Source organism: Ostreococcus lucimarinus, chromosome 6 (assembly GCF_000092065.1).
Source record: "Ostreococcus lucimarinus CCE9901 chromosome 6, complete sequence".
NCBI lineage: Eukaryota > Viridiplantae > Chlorophyta > Mamiellophyceae > Mamiellales > Bathycoccaceae > Ostreococcus > Ostreococcus sp. 'lucimarinus'.
This window is the reverse complement of record NC_009360.1, coordinates 20,779-40,138: the sequence shown is the minus strand read 5'-3', so window position 1 is coordinate 40,138 and position 19,360 is coordinate 20,779. Positions and strand designations below refer to the sequence as shown.

The following is a 19,360-nucleotide window of genomic DNA, read 5'->3' as shown; positions in this document are numbered from 1 at the left end:
TCGCCGCCCGTCCGACGCGACGGCCTCCCGACGCCCCGTCCGACGCCGCTTTCACCGCCGTTCAAACCACCCGAGCCGTCGCGCGCGCGCCTCACGTCGCGCGTCGTCGTCGTCGTCGTCGTCGTCGTCCGAATGAATTCTCGCCGCGAGATCGCCGTCGTCGATTCCTTCCCTTCGCGTCGTTCACGCGCGTCGCGTCGCGTCGCGCGTCGTCGCCGCGCGCGTCGTCGCCGCGCGTCGATCGTCGTCGCCGCGTCGGTCGCGCGCGCCGTCGTCGCGATGCGTCGCCGTGTGCGGCGCGCGTCGCGCTCGACGGACGACTCTTTCACGGTTCGCGAACCGTCCGTCGATTCCGCGCGAGCCCGCACCGCGCGACGCGAGAGCGAGCGCGCGCGCGCGCGAGGCGACGCGCGACGTCGACGTCGACGTCGACCGACGCGAACTCGACCGCGATGGCGGACGTCGCGCTGCGGCGATGCGACTGCGCGCCGCGGCGAAGGCTTGAAATCCTGCGCGCGGTGCGCGAGGCGTTCGAGCGCGAGGGCGACGCGCGCGCGGTCGCGGGCGACGCGGGAGGGATGAAACGCATCGCGGAAGCGATCGCGCGAGGAATCGACGACGCGGCGACGCACGTCGTGGTGGGGAGGGGGGATTTTAACGTGAATTTGAGATTCGCGAAGAAATCGTTGGCCTACGCGACGGCGCGCGCGCGAGGGAGGCGCGGAAGCGCGGGAGGGAAGGAAGCGCCGGAGTTTCGCGTGTTGGTGTTCGATTCGCTGAGCCTCGGGAGTGGGGTGGATGGAACGCAACAGTTGGCGTTTCAAGCGATGCGGGACGAACACGACGAAGCGACGGAGACGGCGAAACGAAGAAAAGGTTCGGCGACGGCGACGGTGACGAGCGACGTCGATGGGATTCCACGAGCGATCGTGAATACCGTGCTGAAAGTTCTCAGCGATGCGGACACCGCCGATGACGATCACGACGAACGCGCGTCGGCGATCAGAGAAGAATTGACGCGGAAATTTGGTTCGTTTTGGCACGTCGTGAGCGACGAGAAAGACTTCGCGGTGGCGAGTCGCGCCACCGAGCTTCCGGTGCAAGATGGCGATGATGGAGAGATGAAGCGTATTTCGATGCGGTTTCGGCGAAAAAATTGCACGTACGAGGTGTGGCATCACGTCGCGCCGTTCGATAGGTACGGCTTCCGCAAGATGACGTGGGCCCAAAAGGCACGATACATGAGATACTTTTTAATAATCTTCTGTGCGTGCGCGTTGGTGTGGTACAAGTACGAATGTGCGAAAGATACGCACGGCGTGCGTCGGTTAGTGTGCCGCGCGCTGCCGACTCTTTCACCCGTCGCGATCGGCCTTTTCATATTCTTCGTCGTTTCCGCCCACGTTGACACGTCGGCGTGGAAAAAAGTTACATGAAAACTGAACTCTCCACTACAAGTGCTGGTATATCATCTTAGTCCGTAATAAGCAACACTACACCAAGCAAACTTCTCCCTTACGTCGGCGCAAAATTGGCGGCGAGCGAAGCCGTCATCTCCGGCGCGAGCAAGTACGCGAGAGCGCCAATGCCAACATCCCTAGAGTCGGTGGCTGTATTTTTCACCGTCTGCGAGGCGGCGCCGCTCCAGCGGCTCTGAAGCGGAACTGATACACTACAACGACTGTTCACTAATCTTCATCGCTCGCCTCGTCGTCGCTATCGTCGCTAGATGCATCCGGGCCTTCGAGCTTGTCGAGCATGGCCATGAGTTCTTTTTCGGTTTCGTCGTCGACGCCCGCGCCGTCGTCCTCGGCAGACTCACCTTCTTCAAACGCCAACCTCGCGGCATCTCCTGCGGTACGATTAACATCGATGAAAAAGCCACCTTCACTCTGCGCCGCAGATTTGAACAGCGTACGCATTTCGTTCCATTCGTTGACGATGCTTTGCAGCGCCTTGATGGAGGCGACGGAGAGCTCGACGGACATCGCGCGAGCATCTGTATTATCGATTCCAGACGACTCCGGAACGTGCATGAGAAGCACCTCAGGCGCAGGTGCGACTGCCATGTATCGCGCCACAGCCGAGGACCTCTTACGTTTACCAGCCTCGTTCAAAAGCTTGATGTATGCTCGAGCGACTCGCACGACGGCAAAGTACAACTTGACTCGCCCTGGTCCGCTACGTTCGTCGTCGTCTTTACCCACCAGCGACAGCGCCTCGGTGAGATAGTCGGTATCGATAAAGTCGGACTTATTAAATGCAGACTCTGCAATACTGGTCGTCGATACCCCGGCCCCCGCGTGAGCGAAAGCTTCCATATCGTAATCGTTCACCTCTTTGTTGGCATCAAACTTTGCCTTTGGTGGTCGACGTAAGAGCGCCGGAGGTGCGTTCTTGCCGACATCTTTCACATCTTTCACATCGATATCCAACATGCCGAACATCAGTCCATTCTTTTTGCCTCGTTTCTCAAAATCGGCGTCGAAACCACCGAGGCCGAGGGCGCACTCAAAGATGGGCAAATCGCCTTCGCCAAACATGCGCGCGAGCTCGTTCTCGTCCTCGGGCAACCTCTCGGCGAGCAAAGCTGCTAAATCCCCACGATAGTTTCCTAATAACACCGCGGCATCGTGTGATGCGGTGACGCCGATCTCGTGCTCTGGTGGACTCAGACTCGCGTCTTGCGAGGCGAGTTTACGGAAATCGTGCCTCAGCATGACAATCTCCGCCGCCAACTTTGCAGTTTCATCACGAGCGCCTTGCATTTTACGACGAATAGCCGTCGCGCCCGCGAGTCTACCTACGAGATTATTCACCTTGACGAAGTCATCCTGCGTCTTCGTTGCCTTCTTTTCAAACGCAGCTTTGGATGCTTGCGCGATATCGACGAGACGACGAAGTGCCGCCTCGCGAATTTCTTCCATCGTCGCTACATCTTCAGGCAGCATGTCAGAAATCTCCAACGCCTTCATGAGGACGTATGCGGGGATATCGAAGGATGCACGTTTGAGTGAGTAGTCAAACTCTACGCACAATACTTCCAAAGACGCCGACGCAAAATCTTCGAGCGGCTCTTGATGCAACGCCCACCACGCGCTCGACGGATCCTTGCTCAACTTTGCAATCTTACGCTCCTCTTTCGTGCGCTCGATCGAGGGACCATTTTTGCGGTAAATTGTGTCACATAATTTATCCGCGTACTCATCGAAACCCGCTCGCAAAGCCTTTCGAGCTCTTCCTTTAGGCATGTGCTTCACCGCCTCGTCAAACGCCCCGCGAACGGTCTCCTCGCTCCAACCGTGCGCACCGATCGCACCTTGCAAGTACTCCGCAACTTTTACGATGAAACGATCACTCTCGGTCTCGGAAATTTCATCATCACCGCCGTCGCCACCCTCTCGTTCGCGTCTCGCCGCCATCGTTCCTTTGTTCCTTCGCTCCTTCGTTCCTTCGTTCGCCTACGTCCCCGGTCTTTTTGCCTGACGTCCTTTACGTTTATTCTTCTTCAAATCCTTCGCGAGCTTTAAATTCTTTTTAAAATCCGCGTTCGCGGGATTTCGTTTGCCTCTTCCGCCCTTACGGTTCGCCAGTTTCACCGCCGCTTTGGCTTTTTTCCCGAGCGCTTGCTTCGTCTCTCGGCTTCGCGATTTCGCAATCTTCTTGCTCGCTTGTTTCACGTTCAGTTTCGCCCACGTCGGGACGTCGTCGGGGACGTAGTACTTGTTCACGTGCACGCCGTACTTGGGCATCTAACGCGCGTCGCGAGCGATGGATCGATGCGCGCGCGAACGAATGAACGAACGAATCGATGAGCCGGCGGCGGCGGCGTTGTCCGCGCGCGAATCGGCGACGCGCGCGCGCGGAGCGTGGCGCGACGCGCGTGAAGACGCGTTCGATCGAGTTGCGAGCGCGCGAAGACGCGTGCGCGCGAAGACGCGCGGTGCTGACGCGGCGATGTGACGCGCGAGTCGGTTCGCTCATTCCGATTCTGGGTCGCCGGTTGCGTGACTTAGTTACAACGCGTCGACGCGTTTGGGCTCCGCGCTCGCACGCTTACAAACCGAGGAAGGACGGGTACGAACCAGAGTTCTTGCTGGCGCAGATTTTACCGGCATCCGTGCCTTCGCACTCGACCTTCAAATCGTCGGACAAAAACTTGACGTCGCCCTTCTCCGCGGCGTTTTCGCACCCGAAGATGTTTTGCGGAAAGTTGCAAAACCCATCCGTGACGGTGCGAGAGCGTTCAAAGTTCGCGCTCGACGTCGCGGCGCGCTTCTTATCGTTCAACTCCTTGTTCGCTTCCGTCTTCGCGAGCAAATCGGAGGTGAGATCGGCGCGAGCCGGGGCGACTTGAAGCGAAACCGCGACGACGGCGGCCAAGCCGAGCGACGCCGCCTTTTGGACGCGCTTCGCGGGCTTCGTCGTCGGCGCCTTAGCCTGCGATCGCGAGCGCGTCGCGCGTCAGTCTTCGCGTTCGTTCGCCTCGCGAGCGCATCGCGAGGTATTTATTCGCGCCGCTTCGTCGCGCGACGCGCCGTTCGCGCGCGCGTCCCGCGGCGTCGGTCTCGATCGTTCGGGATCGTCCAGATACGCTATCTCCGATGATCGTCGCGGCGTCGTGCGACGCGCGCGTCGCGCGCGCGCCGCGGTGTGACGCGCCGAAACGAACGGGCGCGAGAGCGTGCGTCGATGCGCACCGTGGTGACGATTTGCGTGGCTTGAACGGTGAACATGTTGACGCGCGAGGGAATGAACCCGCGATTCCGCGCGTCGGTGACTCGGATTCAAAGGTCCGTGTGTGTCGATTGGAACCATCGCCGAACGGGCGAACGCGCGCGGCGACGCGGCGAGACGTGGCGCCAGAGAGTGTGAATCGTGACGTTATTAAACATTGCGTCGATCTGGTGGTGATTCCACGGCGATCACACCACCGGTGGACGCGGGTTAAAGATGTAAAGTACACGCGAGACGAGGTTTGACATCGACCGCCGCGACGCGAAACGCTCGTCGAGGACGTCAGTCGCCAGTCTTGGCGGTCTAACGCATCTTGGCGATTTGTGCGAACGTAAAATCGGGCTTTTGTGTCTTCATCGGCGCCGCGAGCTCGGATCCAGCGGAGAAGTCAAAGTCGTCGTCGTCGTCCGCCCATCCAACGGTTTTCAGCGTCGGCTTCGGCGTGACGGCGTCGATGGGAACGACAATCGGGGCCAAGGGCGCGCGGTTTTCGGGGAAGTGCTCATCTCTGATGCTTCCAAACAAGATTTGCGCCATCGTAGGCTTGGCATGACCGACAGGAGGAATGTTTTCCTTGCCGTCTGCGGCGGCGCGGCGCGCACGAGCGCGCGCCTTGCTTCGTTCCTTTTGTCGTTCTCGTTCTTCGGCGTAAATGATGTCGTACACCTCCGGTTTCGTTCTCGCGCGAACGATGGCCCAAAAGATCCCTCCCGTCGTTCTTCGACGGTCTCCCAACGCGGTCATCTCACCGCCGTGGCGCTGTTGCGTCGCCGCCTCGAGCACGTACGCTCTGACTTGCGCCTCGCCGAGCTCGTTTATCGCTCGCGCGAGCAAGCGCACCTTCGGCTCATCCAATTGTTGCGCCAACTCTCGCGCCAAACGCCCTAAATCTTGCGTGCGCGTCCCATCGGCGGCTTTCCGTCTGTTCATTTTCACCGCCGGCGACGCCGCTCGGTCCCGCTTGCTCCCTCGCTCGCCATCCGTCCCGAACAATCGCGCAAACATCGTCGCCGCGCCCATTTTCGTCTTCCCCGCGTTCGCCGCGCTCATCTTCACATCCATCGCATCCTCCACGTCCGCCGTGAGCACGCGCACGCGCGCGTTCGCATCCTCGCTCAAAACGTCGCTCGTTCGAACTTCCACGCTCTCGTCGTCGTCAAACACCAATCGCGCCGCCGGGTGCGCGCGCGCGTCGTCGACGTCCATCATCGCCATATCTCCGCCGATTTTCTCGCGCGCGTCGATCGCCGCGTCGCGAATTGACGCGCGGTCGCGTCAATCGGGCGAGTCAAATTTTGAAATGAAATTTTTGAATTCCGCGCGCAACGGTTCGTGTCGCGGCACCCGCATTCACGCGCGTCGATCGGCGCGAAGCGATCGACGCGCGCGAGCGGAGCGCGAGAGAAGCGACGCGACGCGACGCGAATGAAGACGTTCGCGCAGACGATCGAGCTCGAGAGCGAAGACGCGATCGAGGCGTACGACGCCCTACACGCGCGCGCGTGGCCAGAGATTTTGGAGAGCCTGCGCGCGGTCGGCGTGGTCGACATGTTCATTTACCGCTCTGGCGTGCGCTTGTTCATGCACATGACGACGGTCGACGCGTTCGATCCCGACGTGGACTTCGCGAGACACATGGCGATGAGCGAACGGTGCGTGGAGTGGGGCGAGGTGACGCGCGCGTTGCAGCGACCGGCGCCCGAGGCGAAGGTTGGCGAGTGGTGGACGCGCTGCCGCCGCGTCTTCGATTTGCGCTCGCAGCTCGACGCGCTGGACGCGTCGAGGTCGCGATGAATGTAACATAGAATAGTTATAGAGTACACGCGCGGATCTATCTATCGCTCGCCGACGACTTGAATCCCCACCGTGCGTTCGCGCGGTCCGTCTAATTCGACGAACATGCAACTCTGCCACGTCCCCAGCGTCGTCTTCCCCTCGCTCACTGGAATCGTCTCGCTGTTCCCGATCACCATGCTCAACAAGTGCGCGTGACAGTTCTCGGGTTCTTGCGCGCGCCACGCCTCGTCGCCGCCCGGCCAATCCGCCGGTCCGCTTCGTCTGTCCAAGTCGTTGTGCAGATAGAAATCCGTCGCCGGCGCCAGCTTCGCAAAGTACATCCTCGCGTCGTCCATCAATCGCGCCTCGTTTTCGTTTATCGTCACCGCCGTCGTCGTGTGTCGACTCAGCACGTGCACCACGCCGTTCTTCACGCCGCTCTTCGCCACCGCGGCGTCGATGTGTTCCGTCAAGTCGATGAAGTGCGTCCCGGTGAGCGTGCGTCCGAGCGCGATCGTTTCGTACGCGTACACCGTCGAGCGCGCGCGCACGGCGCCTCGCGCGCGGTTCGCGCGCACCGCTCGCGCGGGCGCCGAGATCGTCGTCGTCGGCATCGTCGACATCCTTCGTCGCGTCGACGAGTGTCGAGGGGGCCTCACTCGAGGACGCCGACGCGCGCGTTCGCGACGCGCGTTCGCGACCGCGCGCGCGAGACGCGACGCGCATGACGCGCGCGATCGTCGCGCGCGCGCACCGCGCGGCTCGGACGACGACGACGACGGAGAGACGACGCGAGAGACGCGACGGCGGTTCGCGGGCGAAACCGGGCGGGCGCGCGATGGGGACGGGCGACGCGCGACGACGCGTGCGCGTGGGCGCGCGCGCGGAGGACGCGGGCGTCGAAATGCGCGCGTTTGAGCGCGGCGCGCGGCGCGCGGGCGCGGAGCACGCGAGGATGAGGACGAGGACGCGCGCGAACGACGCGAAGGCGAGCGAACGCGCGGCGCCGGACGCGGCGCGGATCGAATGGCGACAAAAGCTCAGCATCGCGTGTGTGATGCTCGCGGTGTTTCTGCACCTGCTTGGATTTACGGTGACGGGGCCGATCACGCCCGGTTTGGTGCGACGGTTCGGCGTCGCGGCGGAGAACGTGGGATATCTCACGAGCGCGTATCCGCTCGGGATGTTCGGAGCGCTCTTTTTTTGGCCGCAGTTGAGCGACAAGGTTGGTCGGAAACCGATCATCGTGTTGAGTTTGATGGGAGTAGGGATAGGGTTGATTTTGCAAGGGTTGTGTGTGCGATCTGGGGCGTCGTTCGAGACGTTTTTGCTCTTGCGCGTGCTGAGCGGCGCGTTCGCGGGGGCGAGTCCGGTGGTGAAGGCGTATCTCGCCGACGCTTCGACGCCAGAATTTTTGCCACAGCTCATGGCGTGGCGCGAGGCGTCGTGCACGCTGGCGTTTATCGTCGGGCCGACGTTGGGAGGGGTGTTGTTCGCCGGATTTAGTCTGAGCGCGGCGATTAGCGTGACCGGTTGGGCGAGCGTCGCGGCGGCGACGTTGGTGCTCTTATTCATGACGCCGCCGCAAGCGATGAAGGCGTCGATGCGAGAGACGACGGAAGGCGATGTCGACGATGCGTCAGAGTTGGAAAAAGATAAAGTCGACGAAGGTAAGCCCAGCGCCGCTTATGCGACGCCTTCGAGTCCCATTGCGGGCGTTCCGACGCAGACGACGCTTCCGAAGACGTCGCTTCCTGGCGTATACGACCCCGACGCGCTGAGTTGTCCGCTCGGGCAGCAATACCTGCCAGCGGTCGCGACGATTTGTATGACGAGTTTCCTGTACAACGCCGGTCAGAGCACGTTTGATTCGTTCTTTCCGCTCTTACTGTCAAAGAAGCTCTCCATGGCGCCGACGCAAATCGGCGCCTTGCTCACCGCGTTGTCTGCCGTCTCTTTGACGGTTAGCGCGACGCTATTCGCGCCGACGCAAAAGCTATTTGGACTCACAAAAACAACAGTCATCGGTTTGACTCTCGTCGCCACCGGTCTCGTCGCGATCGGTCAAGCGGCGCCCGCATTGGTGCCGCCCGCCGCCTTCGTCTACGTCGCCGGTTTGCCGCTGTTTACGCCCGCTATCCCGATCCTTCTCATGCAATGCGTGCCACCAACGAGACGTGGTACCGTCATGGGTGTTGATTCAGCCATCAATGCCGTCGCTCGCATCATCGCGCCGATCGTTTTCGGCAAGTTGTTTGCCGCAGATCCCGCGTACGCGTTCGTCGGCGCCGGCGTCGTCGTTGCGTGCGCGGCCATTCTCGTTCTCACTCGGCGTTTCATCGTGCTCCAACTCGTCAGCAAACGCGACGGCGTGAACGCGCGAGCGTGACTCAACCTAACCCAGCGCTTCGTAGTTCGCCGCGCGTTTGTGTCAGTAAAAGTTGTCGCCCGCGAGCGCGTCCCAGTCGCGAGCGCGTCCGCACACCGCGACGGACGCGGCGCCCATGTCATGGTCTTCACCGAGCGCCGCGCGTTCACCACCCCCAGTTTCCCGCACCCCCCGCTGTCGCTCACGATCGCCCACGACGCCGACGACGTCCCGTTGAGAACCGGGTGTCGGCTCTGGAGCGCCGCCTACGCCCTGGTCGAGCGCTTATCCGCGCGCGACGGCGCGGACGTGCGCGACCGACGCGTCCTCGAGCTCGGCGCGGGCGTCGGTGCGGTTGGCTTGGCGTGCGCCGCGCTCGGAGCGCGATCGGTCACGTTGTCGGATCGAGACGAAGGCACCCTGGCGCTGGCGCACGGCAACGCGCTGCGAAACGGTTGGTTCGACGGGACGCGAGCGTGCGACGTCCGCGTCAAGGCGCTCGATTGGGGGCGACGGGAGACGTGGGACGAAAACGAAAACGAACGACGCGCGTATGACGTGATCGTGGCGGCGGATATGCTGTATTTAGAGGAACACGCGGAGGAATTGGCGACGGCGGTGGACGCGCACGCGAAGAGCGGCGGCGGGACGCGGTTTATCGCGGCGTTCGGCGTGCGAAAGCCCGCGCTCGCGGCGGCGTTCGAGAGCGCGTTGCGCGCTCGAGGTTTTGTCGTTCGGACGGAGGCGTTGGACGCGGATGTGTGCGAAGACATGCGAACGACGGCGGCGGAACACGCGCACGACGACGAAATAACCGCCAAGGGCGGATACAGGTTGTTGATCGCCGAACGCGACGAGGCGGCGGTGTTGGCAGATTTTGTGGAAGCTCTCGCGGTGCATAGTGAAGACGGGGAAGTGCGACGATATGGTGACGGTGATGACGGTGATGACGGTGATGAGTGCTCGTTGCGCGTCGACTTTGATGATGCGTGCTCGTACGCGCTGCGCGTCGAGCGCGCAACGCCTGACGCGGACACCATCGACGCTGCGGCGGAGAGTTTGCGCGTGCACGGCTTCGTGGTGTTATCACCGGTGGCGTCTGGTGCGATCGTGCCCGAGGACACTCTCGCCGAGTGCGCGCGGGCGAATGACGAGCACTTAGACGAGTTGCTCGCTCGCGCCGAAACACGAGGCGTCGATTCGCGTCGAGACATCTTTCGCTACGCCGAGATCTGTAGTAGGGCGCGCTGCGGACTGCGATATGACTTTACTCGTCCCGAATGCGAACGAGTGCGCGCTCTCGCGAAACCAAACGGGCAGCGCGCGGTGAGCGCGTGGGAAGCTTTGGGAGCGTACGTCTCGCCGTGGGTTTCTCCAATTCTCTCTAAGGCGTACGGTGCCGACTACGACTTTACGACCAAATCTCTCGGGTGCGTGAGCTCCGAGCCCGGCGCGCCGGAGCAGCACTTTCACGCCGATGGACGTGTGTTCGGTATTTTCAACGTATTTATAAACACAGCAAAGGTTGAAACGATAGATGGACCGACTGCGTTCATTCACGGGTCACACGAGTGGGACCACGACGCGTGTTATGTGTCGACACCCGAGCGCAAGGCACAGGCTTTGGCGCCTCGAACGCAGCCTGAACTGTTATTTCCCGGTTCTGTACTCATTTATGACTACCGCGTCATGCATAAGGGCGGTGCGAACGATTCTGCGAGACGTCGATCTCTCGCGTACGTCATGTTTTGCTCTCGACGCGCGCGCGACTCGTGGAACTTTCCACTCGACGACTCGATTTGGGATTCCGACGCGACGACGAACGACAGCGAAGACGAGTGAAACAAAGTAGCAAAGTAGCATATCATTAAGTAAATCTAGAACTAGCGACGCTTATTCGACTTCTTCGAGGTAATCTGCGATTTCGCTCGAGGTGAGCACTCGAAATTTCCTGTCGACGCCGACGACGCCGATTTCAATGTTCTCCGCAGAAATCTGCCCATCGAAACCTTCTTTGAGCGTCAGAATCGCGGTGTGAATCGCATCTTCCAATTCTATGTCATCGCTATACCGTTTCTCCAAGAACGTCTTCGCGTTGACCATATTCTTTCCGATGGCGCTCGCCTTCCACGCAAAGTACGACCCGCTCGGATCGACTTGATACAAACTCGGTCCGCTCTCATCGTACCCCGCGACGAGCAACGACACCCCGAACGGTCGCACACCACCTTGTTGCGTAAACTCTTGCATCGTCGTCGCCGTCTCTCGCACCAACTGGCTCACCGGCGCGCTCTCCTTATACGTCCGGTAATACGTCTGCGTCTCCTTCCTCGCCATTCGCGTCAGCACTCTAAAGTCCGGTCCCATCCCGCTGTACGTCATCCCGATCTCATCCGTCAGCAGCGCGATCTTCTTCACCGTCGTCGCGTCCACGAGCGCGCTCGGCACTTTCTTCTCCGTCGCCAGCACGACACCATCCTTCGCCTTGATCCCGAGGCTCGTCGCCCCCGCCCCGATCGCGGCGAGCGCGTGTTTTATCTGCACCAGCTCTCCGCTCGGGGAGAATGTCGTGAGGGAGAACGAGTACCTTCCATCGCTCATGCCGCGCGTCCGCGCGCGTTCGAGCCGGTCGCGCGTCGCGTCGCGTTTTGACGTCGCCCGTTCGTCGTGAGATCGCGTCGACCGCGCGACGTCAGACGCGACGACGTCAAGACGCGACGCGCGTCGACGCGGCGGCGCGGCGCGAAGGACGGCGCGAAGGACGGCGCGGCGCGGCGCGAAGGGACGGCGCGGCGACGCGGCGACGCGACGCGACGCGACGCGCGCGCGAACGACGACGACGCGCGGCGGTGAGGTTTTGCGTCGGAACGGTGGAGAGGTGCGACGGGACGGCGCGACGCGACGGCGACCGCGCGACGGGGATGATGAGTCACACGCGTACGCTAATCTTCTCTCCGACGCCCGTCGATCGGCGATGGACGCGTGAAGACACGAACGCACACGATGTCATCTTTGCTCTGACCCGACTCGAGGCGAGGCGAACGCGAACGCGAACGCGAACGCGAACGCGAGCGCGACTTTTTCGCGAGAAGGGAAAAGCGTGTGGGACGGGTTCGTCGATCGAGGGTGGTTGATACCCACCTGTGCGATGAACCATCATAAAATAATAACACGCGATATAAAATTGCCGGGGACAATCGGGGCTTCCGTCGTATCGGTCGACGTCGAAGCCGTGAGCAATTCCCGGGACATTCGCTTGGATTTTTTTTGTCCATCGCGCGCGGTGAACGTGGCGCTGACCGCGCGTTGCTCCTTTGTTTCGCAGACGTAGGCGATGCGCGCGCGCATTTTGTTTTAATTTTGTATCATTTCCGACGTCGCGCGCGCGGCGTCGATTGCTCTACACTAAGTCTACTGCGTCTACTCCGCGGTCGGGGTTTTCGATCCGCCATCGTCGTTACGGTCGCTCTTGGGGAAGTATCGCTCCTGAATTTCGAGGTTTTGCGAGTACGATTCGATCGCTGGCGCCTTCGCGACGGCGTTGCGCATGTCGAACGCCTCTTCGTCCTCGTCCTCGTCACCGCGCGCGGCGCGTTCGCGAAGCTCCTCCGTGCCGAGACGTGCGCCTTTGTGCACGCCGAGTGAATACCCGATGGACTTATCCACTAACGTCGCTACTCTGCTCACCGTTTCTTCGTCTTCGATCGACATCGGTACGAAGCGCACGAGCCCGAAGTCCTCGATGACTTCGCACAACCCGCTCGTGAGCTTTTTATACTTGGCGAGTTTCGGATCGTTTCCGATGTGTTCCACTATATAATCTAAATCCATCACCTCCGCATAGTAGTCTAAGCTGAACGCCAACTCGCCGTATTGTTCCAGCATGTCGATTTTGCTCAACACGCTCACGTGCGGTGTCTCTAAATGCAACATCGACTGGAGCGTCACGAGCAACGCGCTGACGTACGAGCCCGGGTCGCAACACAGGTGTGAATCACTCAAATGCACCGTGCACAGTCGATAATCCCACTCATTCATCATTCGATGCAGCACATTACGGAAAGATCCGTGCACGTTGAACAACTCCAATTGCCCCGGGCAATCGAAGATGAAGTAGTGCGTGTCCCGAAGCGGCGTCAACGCGTCCCGCAACCAGTCGGCGTTCTTTTCCAAATACTCCATGCAGTAAATCATCGCCCCGTTCGGCCCGAGTCCGAGCTCCTCTTGCACTTCATCGACGGATATGAGGTCTTCGAGCGATACCGCGGCTTCGTACGGCGCCACGTCGTTCGCTGGATCTAAGTTGACGATCGCCACGCGTCGTCCACGAAGCTCGTAAAAGTGCTTCATGCCGACGCAGTACGTCGTCTTTCCCGCGCCCGGCGGGCCGGTGACGAGTTGACCGAATCCCATGCCGTACCTTTGATGTTTTCGAGCGACCGAGGGACGGGACGAGGGCGGGAGGACGCGATGAAGCCGCGAACACGACGACGGCGAGTGAGGAAGGATCAGTTTTATTACAGCGAGGCTTTACCTCGCGCCTCCGATGAGACTCGAGATTAATCGGTGCGGTGACTGGTACGACGGCAGCGAACGGAAATCGTTCGCGGCGATCGCACTCGCGAAAACTTCACACGCGCGCTCGGCGCGGACGCACAAACTCTCGACGCCTTCGACCAAGCCTCTCGCGCCTTCGGTTTGTAACAGCAACCGTCGCTGGGTGTTTTCGCACGCCTCGGCGAGCGAACCGGCTTCGCTCGGACCGAGTTCGGAGGTATCTATGACGGGCACCTCCGCGGTGACTTTTTTCGCCGAACCTTCGAGCATGCAAGACCACTGCGTGGACTCTTGCTCGAGCGCGTCTCGGAGCGCTCGCAACTGCGCCTTGCGCGCGTCAATCTTCGCCGCGACGGTTTGCGGTCCTTCGGCAAACTTTACCTCCTCATCAATCAATAACTGCTCGACGCGCAACTGAAACTCTTGTAACGCGTCACTAATCGCGTTCGCCGCGAACGCGTTGTCGCCCTTCAACTGCGGCACCACCGCCGCGCACTCCGCCGCGCACACGCTCTCGCACAGCAGTTGCATGCGCTCGTCTTCGGGCATGTTGTTTGGAAGTTGTTCGTGGAAATCTTCCCTTCCGCGCGCTTCATCGGACGACATGTGCGCGCCGTTCGAAGACGTCGTCGTCGCTCCCACCACCAACGCGCGCGAAGACGCCCGTTCGATCGCCCAAAGCGGCTCCGAAATAGTCACCCCCAGCGCGCCCTTCGCGCTCTTGCGTTTTTTATACTTGAACCCGTCGCTCTCCACGACGACGCGAGCTTTACTCAATCCACCTGCGCGCGTTCGCCCATCCGTCAGTCGCGCGTCATCGATAGATCATCGTCGCGCATGCATTGCCCATCCCTCACCCATCGCATCGCGTCGCGTCGCGTCGCGTCTCGCACCCTTCTTCAACGCGCTTCTCAGCGGCGTCGGCGTCCGCGCTTCGTCCCCGTCGTCGTTCGTCGCCGTCCGCAACGCCGTCGGCGTCGCCATCCCACCCGCCGTCTCTCGTCTGCGAAACATGTATCCTCGTCCTATTTCACCCCGTCGCGCGCGCGATGTCGGTGTCTTCGTCAGTCGTCGTCGTCGGTCGTCGTCGTCGTCGGTCGTCGTTCGACAGCCGTTCCCCTTTTGAATGCGAATCCGAATCATCCGTCGCGCGCGTCCTCGCGTCGCGTCCTCGCGTCGCGTCGCGTCGCGCGTCGCACCGCGGTCGTTCACCGTTCGTCGCTCGCGCGCTCGCGCGTCGTCCGTCGTCCGTCGTCCGTCGTCCGTCGCGTCGCGTCGCGTCGCGCAGTGACGCGCGGGCGAACGGGCGTCGACGCGGACGAGTCGTGAACCGTCGCGAGGGGGACTCGAGCGGACGATGGCTGGGATGGGATCGCCGGCCGGATGGATGCGTCGACTTCGTCACCGCAGACGACGACGACGACGACGCGATGGCGACGACGACGACGACGGACGCGCGCGACGACGACGCGAGCTTCACGGCGCGAGGCGAACGACGCGACGCGACGTCGGACGCGGCGGACGCGGCGGAATCCTCGGCGTCGGCGGAATCCTCGGCGTCGGCGGACGCGGGGGCGACGACGTCGACGCCGCCGGTGAATGAATTCCGAGCGCGGTACGACCGAGTGCGCGATGACGCGTGCGCGGTGTCGTCGATCGAGATACGAGGAAACGAACGGACGCGAGCGTCGGTGATCGAACGAGAGTTGGCGAGGGCGTACGAGGCGAGGACGCTGGACGGGATCAAGGACGCGCTCTTCGCGGCGAACGCGAGGCTGTATGAATACGGGATATTTAAAGACGTCGCGATCGTGATCGATGCGGATCACGAGGGAGGACGGTTGGACGGTGGGGACGTGCCGGGGGCGAAGGTGGTGGTGAGCGTGGAGGAAAAAGACGCGTTTCATTTTAAAGTCGGAACGTACGTGAGCAAACGCGGCGAGGGCGAGGCGGAGGCGACGTTTGGGCTGCGCAACCCGCTCGGGTACGGGGAAAAGTTTGAGGTCGAACTCATCAAGGGGCAGAATTCGAGCTCGACGTACTCTGCGGCGTGGGAACAACCAAAACTTTACGGGAGCGACGTAAATTTGGACGCGCGCGCTTTTCAGTCCGTCGAGTGCTTTAAAAAGTTGAGCTCATTCGACGTGACGTCGAGGGGCATTCGCGTGGGCGTCGCGGGTGACGGACCGGGAACGGTGGATTACGAAATCGCGTGGCGAGATGTTCAAGATCCAACGCGCATGGCTAGCCGGGAAGTTCGACGTCAGCTCGGACACTCGCTCAAGTCGGCGGTGACGCACACGTACGTCTCCGACCGCCTCGACAGACAGGTGAGGCCGACGTCGGGCTATTTGTGGAAGATTCGGTCCGAGTTAGCGGGCATCGGGTTTATGGATAACGCGCTCGCGGCAAAGTTCGTTAAGTCTGAAGTCAGCGCGCACGTCGTTGAGACGTTGGACGCGTCGCGCGGTATCACGGCGTCGGCGTCTGGGCGCTTTGGCGTGTTATTTCCGTGGGGGAAATCTGGCAACGATGGTGACAGTAGGACGTGCATTGCGGATAGATTCTTCTTAGGTGGCGTCGGGTGTCTGCGCCAGTTCGAAAATAACGGCGTTGGCCCGAGTGACGCGCGTCGTGGAACGAAAAAGACCGCAGCGGCGGAGGAATCACCGGGCGCAAAGACGCCGTCGAGCGCCGAAGATGGAGAACCGTCGCTCACGAGAGACGCTTTAGGAGGCGATTTCGTGTGGAGCGCCACGGCTGCGTTGCAGATGGATATTCCGGGAGAGAAATTTGAAGCCATGAGGGAGGCTGGGATTCATTTCCACGCGTTTGCGACCGCCGGGACGCTCTTACCGCTCGCCGCTCTGTCAGGGGCGCCGAAAGACGCGATCAAGGTTGTTCGCGACGCCACGCGCGCGTCTTTGGGCGTTGGCATTGTTTGGCCGTTGCCGATCGGTCAGATCGAAATGAATTACGGCAAAGTCGTGCGCGCGGGGACAAACGATCGCGTCAGCGACGGGTTTCAAGTGGGCATCGCCGCGCACGTATCCATGTAGTAGCAAAACTTTCAACGTTCACAACGATTTTCGTCCTTTCGTCCTTTCATCATTCTATCTATGCTATCGAACTTACTTTCGCACGACGACGCGTTCGACTTCGAACCCGTGCGCGTCGCACGCTTCCTTTAAAGCGCGCGCTCTGTCGTTTTCGCAAACGACGACGCAAGCGCCACCGCTGCCGGCAAACTTTGCCGCACAACCCGCGCGTTCGCGACACACCGAGACGAGTGTTACATTCAACGCGCCGATCGCTTGATCACCGAAAAGCGCTCGACGAATATCAAAGTTCGTGTCGATCGACGTTTTGAGTTCTTCGACGTTGATTTGTCGCGTTGCCATAGCTTTGAATACGTCGTCGGCGAGCGACGCGAGGCGCGACATCGACGTTGCGACATCCGCGTCTCCAGCGTCCCATCGACGCCGAACGTCGGCGTGAATTCGAGAGCTCTCACTCTCGTTGTCTTTGGCCCACACGAGATACAAAGGAGGCAATTCATCCGTCTCCACGCGCGTGTATTCACCGTGAATGCGCCAACCGCATGCTGTTGACGCGCGCGGTTTTGTGAAATCCATAAACACCGCGCCTTCATACACCTGCGCGACTCTATCCATCGGTCCGGCGTTGATGCCGACATCGCGCTCGACGCGTAAAGCCAGCTCGGTCTGATCATCCAACGAAATGTTGATTCTATACATTTCGAGAAGACATCTCATCGCGGCGATGACGATGGCGCTCGAACCGCTCAAGCCGGTTTGTTTCGGGATGTTCGACGTGTATGACATCTCAAAGCCACATGACGTATCGATTCTCTGCTTTGTCGACTCGCAATATCGCATGAGGTTGCAACATAGCGACTTAAGTAGACGCACACCACCATCGACACCGTGTTGGGATACGTGCGTCGACAAGGCGTCGAATGAATCGAACGCGTTTCCGTCGTACGGGCCCGGCGCGAACGTTACGCGCTTCGATGATGGCGTTCGGCGTAGCGACGCTTCAGCGAAAAAGTTTGAAATGGTAAACGCCACACACTTGCCTCCGTATGCATCGGACGGATTCCCAACTAAACCCACGCGGGCATACGCGCGTTTAGTGATAACGTCGCCAATCGGCGTGACGACGCGCAGTCGTTCCAAAGTTGTTGCGATTCCTCTTCGTAATCCTGGCGACTGCGCGTCTGTCACCGCAACGTGCGTGGAATCGCCATCTGAATACATCCTCAGTTCATTAAGCGCGTCCACGCAATCTCCGGCGGCACGGCAATGACGCCTCGCGTCTTCTTCAAGCCCTACGACGCGTTTCAAATCCCGGACGGATCCCTCGGCGTCGAGCACGGTCACGATGGAGTCGAGCGCCTCGTTCGAACGCCGACTCTCGTCGCCGCGTGACTTTTTGGGCCATTGTATTTTCTCCATGTTCGCACCTTTCGCGTGTCTTACATCTGAAATCAACAGCGCACTCGCGATGGCGCCTTTTTCCACCACCCCTGGTCCTCGCGGAAGCTCGATTAGCGCGTCCGCGTTTCGCATGGACAGTAAGCGGCTACTGATTTGCGCGCCAGTGGAGCGCGCGACGGGTAAGTTCCCCCGCGTCCAATCTAGTGTGACGCGATGATACTCAGCGCGCTCTGGGTCGAGACGTAACGTCTCATCTAATACGCAATGGATGCGCCGAAGTCCAGATTCGCGAACTCCACCGAGCGCGCGAATGCACGGCGCGACGATGAGCGTAAACGTCACCGCCGCGCTGACAGGATTGCCCGGCAGTGCGAATACGAGAAGTGGCGGACCCGTCGCTCTAGGAATCGTCGCGAACATCGTCGGCTTCCCCGGTTTCATCGCCAAACGTCTAAAGTAAATCTTCCCACCGAGACCTTCGATCGTCTGTTTCACGAAATCTCTGTCACCCACCGAGGCGCCGCCAGAGGTGATGAGCGCGTCGCACGAAGCGTCGGCGACGGCCATTTCGAACGCTGCCCTCGTCGCAGCCTCGTCGTCTCGCACTATATCGCGCGATATTACTTCTGCGCCCTCTTCACCGCACAGCGCTTCCAACATCGGACCGTTTGTGTCCACGACGCATCCGCGAACGGCGACGTCGCTCGCACTCGCCGCCAACTCATCGCCCGTGCTCAAAACGCGAACGCGCGGAGGCTCGTACGTCTCAACGACATCCCGAGCGTACTTTAGCACGCCAACATCATACGCGCTCAACCGTTCACCTTTCGCGATCAAAACTTCCCCTCGGCCTCGCACGTCGCTCCCGACGGCGCGCGTCCACTTTCCCGAAACGACGTCGCTCGAGTCCGCGCGCGCGCGTCCAGATCCCTCCCTCACCACCTCGCACGCTTCCTCCGGCACGACGCAATCACATCCTCGAGGTAACACCGCGCCCGTGGTGACGTACGCACACTCCATGGCGCCAAATTCGCGTCCTTCGTCGTCGCGCGTCGCCTTCGCCGGTCCCGCCCGCGACGCCTCGTCGTCGACAATCTCAAACTCCCATCGTCGCGTCGCCCCACCGTCGTCGTTCGCCCGCATCGCCGCCGCGCTCGCGCGCGCGTTCAGCGCGTACCCATCCATGACGCTCGCCGCGAACGCGGGATGCGGCGTCGTCGCGCGCACGTCCTCGGCCGACACGCGGTTCGCGCTGCGCTCCACTCGAGTCTTCGTCGTCGTCGCGCGCGCGCCACGCGCGACGACATCGAGCGCGATCGCCAGGGCGTCGTCGACCGGTATCATCGCCATCGTTCGAGCGCGTCGCGCGTCGCACCTCTCGCGCGTCGGCGTCAGCGCATCGCGCGTCGCGTTCCGTCGTCCCGCAGCCGTTGGTCGAGCGGCACGTCGCGACGCGCGACGA

General features: G+C 61.2%; 13 protein-coding genes across 13 annotated transcripts; 5 read left to right on the top strand and 8 right to left on the bottom strand.

Moving 5' to 3' along the window:
• The first annotated feature begins 375 nt into the window (after positions 1-375).
• OSTLU_24628 (predicted protein) lies at positions 376-1,483 on the top strand. The gene has a single exon (XM_001418318.1). The coding sequence runs from the start codon at positions 453-455 to the stop codon at positions 1,434-1,436; it is 984 nt and encodes a 327-aa protein (XP_001418355.1). The 5' UTR covers positions 376-452; the 3' UTR covers positions 1,437-1,483.
• Positions 1,484-1,688: 205 nt separating this feature from the next.
• OSTLU_31963 (predicted protein) lies at positions 1,689-3,752 on the bottom strand (the record flags this gene model as incomplete). The annotated part of the gene is made up of 2 exons (XM_001418102.1): positions 1,689-3,435; positions 3,466-3,752. The coding sequence occupies 2 exons, from the start codon at positions 3,750-3,752 to the stop codon at positions 1,689-1,691; spliced, it is 2,034 nt and encodes a 677-aa protein (XP_001418139.1).
• A 269-nt stretch (positions 3,753-4,021) lies between these two features.
• On the bottom strand, positions 4,022-5,171 carry psaN (psaN, PSI-N, photosystem I polypeptide). Its single transcript, XM_001418101.1, has 2 exons — positions 4,701-5,171; positions 4,022-4,440 (listed from the first exon to the last, which is right to left on the bottom strand). Exons 1-2 carry the CDS (start codon positions 4,734-4,736, stop codon positions 4,057-4,059), a joined length of 420 nt encoding a protein of 139 aa, XP_001418138.1. The 5' UTR covers positions 4,737-5,171; the 3' UTR covers positions 4,022-4,056.
• Positions 5,041-5,952, bottom strand: OSTLU_15628 (predicted protein; the record flags this gene model as incomplete). The annotated part of the gene is made up of 1 exon (XM_001418100.1): positions 5,041-5,952. One exon carries the CDS (start codon positions 5,950-5,952, stop codon positions 5,041-5,043), a length of 912 nt encoding a protein of 303 aa, XP_001418137.1.
• A 198-nt stretch (positions 5,953-6,150) lies between these two features.
• OSTLU_40891 (predicted protein) lies at positions 6,151-6,531 on the top strand (the record flags this gene model as incomplete). The annotated part of the gene is made up of 1 exon (XM_001418317.1): positions 6,151-6,531. A coding segment is annotated over one exon (381 nt), but the record flags the coding sequence as incomplete, so codon positions are not given.
• Positions 6,532-6,572: 41 nt separating this feature from the next.
• On the bottom strand, positions 6,573-7,127 carry OSTLU_40920 (predicted protein; the record flags this gene model as incomplete). Its single annotated transcript, XM_001418099.1, has 1 exon — positions 6,573-7,127. One exon carries the CDS (start codon positions 7,125-7,127, stop codon positions 6,573-6,575), a length of 555 nt encoding a protein of 184 aa, XP_001418136.1.
• Positions 7,128-7,468: 341 nt separating this feature from the next.
• Positions 7,469-8,902, top strand: OSTLU_87422 (MFS family transporter: multidrug efflux; the record flags this gene model as incomplete). Its single annotated transcript, XM_001418316.1, has 1 exon — positions 7,469-8,902. One exon carries the CDS (start codon positions 7,469-7,471, stop codon positions 8,900-8,902), a length of 1,434 nt encoding a protein of 477 aa, XP_001418353.1.
• Positions 8,903-9,022: 120 nt separating this feature from the next.
• OSTLU_92828 (predicted protein) lies at positions 9,023-10,723 on the top strand (the record flags this gene model as incomplete). The annotated part of the gene is made up of 1 exon (XM_001418315.1): positions 9,023-10,723. One exon carries the CDS (start codon positions 9,023-9,025, stop codon positions 10,721-10,723), a length of 1,701 nt encoding a protein of 566 aa, XP_001418352.1.
• Positions 10,724-10,774: 51 nt separating this feature from the next.
• OSTLU_41065 (predicted protein) lies at positions 10,775-11,482 on the bottom strand (the record flags this gene model as incomplete). Its single annotated transcript, XM_001418098.1, has 1 exon — positions 10,775-11,482. One exon carries the CDS (start codon positions 11,480-11,482, stop codon positions 10,775-10,777), a length of 708 nt encoding a protein of 235 aa, XP_001418135.1.
• A 1,044-nt stretch (positions 11,483-12,526) lies between these two features.
• OSTLU_6392 (predicted protein) lies at positions 12,527-13,294 on the bottom strand (the record flags this gene model as incomplete). Its single annotated transcript, XM_001418097.1, has 1 exon — positions 12,527-13,294. A coding segment is annotated over one exon (768 nt), but the record flags the coding sequence as incomplete, so codon positions are not given.
• Positions 13,295-13,380: 86 nt separating this feature from the next.
• OSTLU_24625 (predicted protein) lies at positions 13,381-14,718 on the bottom strand. The gene is made up of 3 exons (XM_001418096.1): positions 14,638-14,718; positions 14,332-14,463; positions 13,381-14,220 (listed from the first exon to the last, which is right to left on the bottom strand). The coding sequence occupies exons 2-3, from the start codon at positions 14,450-14,452 to the stop codon at positions 13,412-13,414; spliced, it is 930 nt and encodes a 309-aa protein (XP_001418133.1). The 5' UTR covers positions 14,453-14,463; positions 14,638-14,718; the 3' UTR covers positions 13,381-13,411.
• A 150-nt stretch (positions 14,719-14,868) lies between these two features.
• OSTLU_31953 (predicted protein) lies at positions 14,869-16,497 on the top strand (the record flags this gene model as incomplete). The annotated part of the gene is made up of 1 exon (XM_001418314.1): positions 14,869-16,497. The coding sequence occupies one exon, from the start codon at positions 14,869-14,871 to the stop codon at positions 16,495-16,497; it is 1,629 nt and encodes a 542-aa protein (XP_001418351.1).
• A 72-nt stretch (positions 16,498-16,569) lies between these two features.
• OSTLU_40817 (predicted protein) lies at positions 16,570-17,718 on the bottom strand (the record flags this gene model as incomplete). The annotated part of the gene is made up of 1 exon (XM_001418095.1): positions 16,570-17,718. The coding sequence occupies one exon, from the start codon at positions 17,716-17,718 to the stop codon at positions 16,570-16,572; it is 1,149 nt and encodes a 382-aa protein (XP_001418132.1).
• Positions 17,719-19,360: the final 1,642 nt, after the last annotated feature.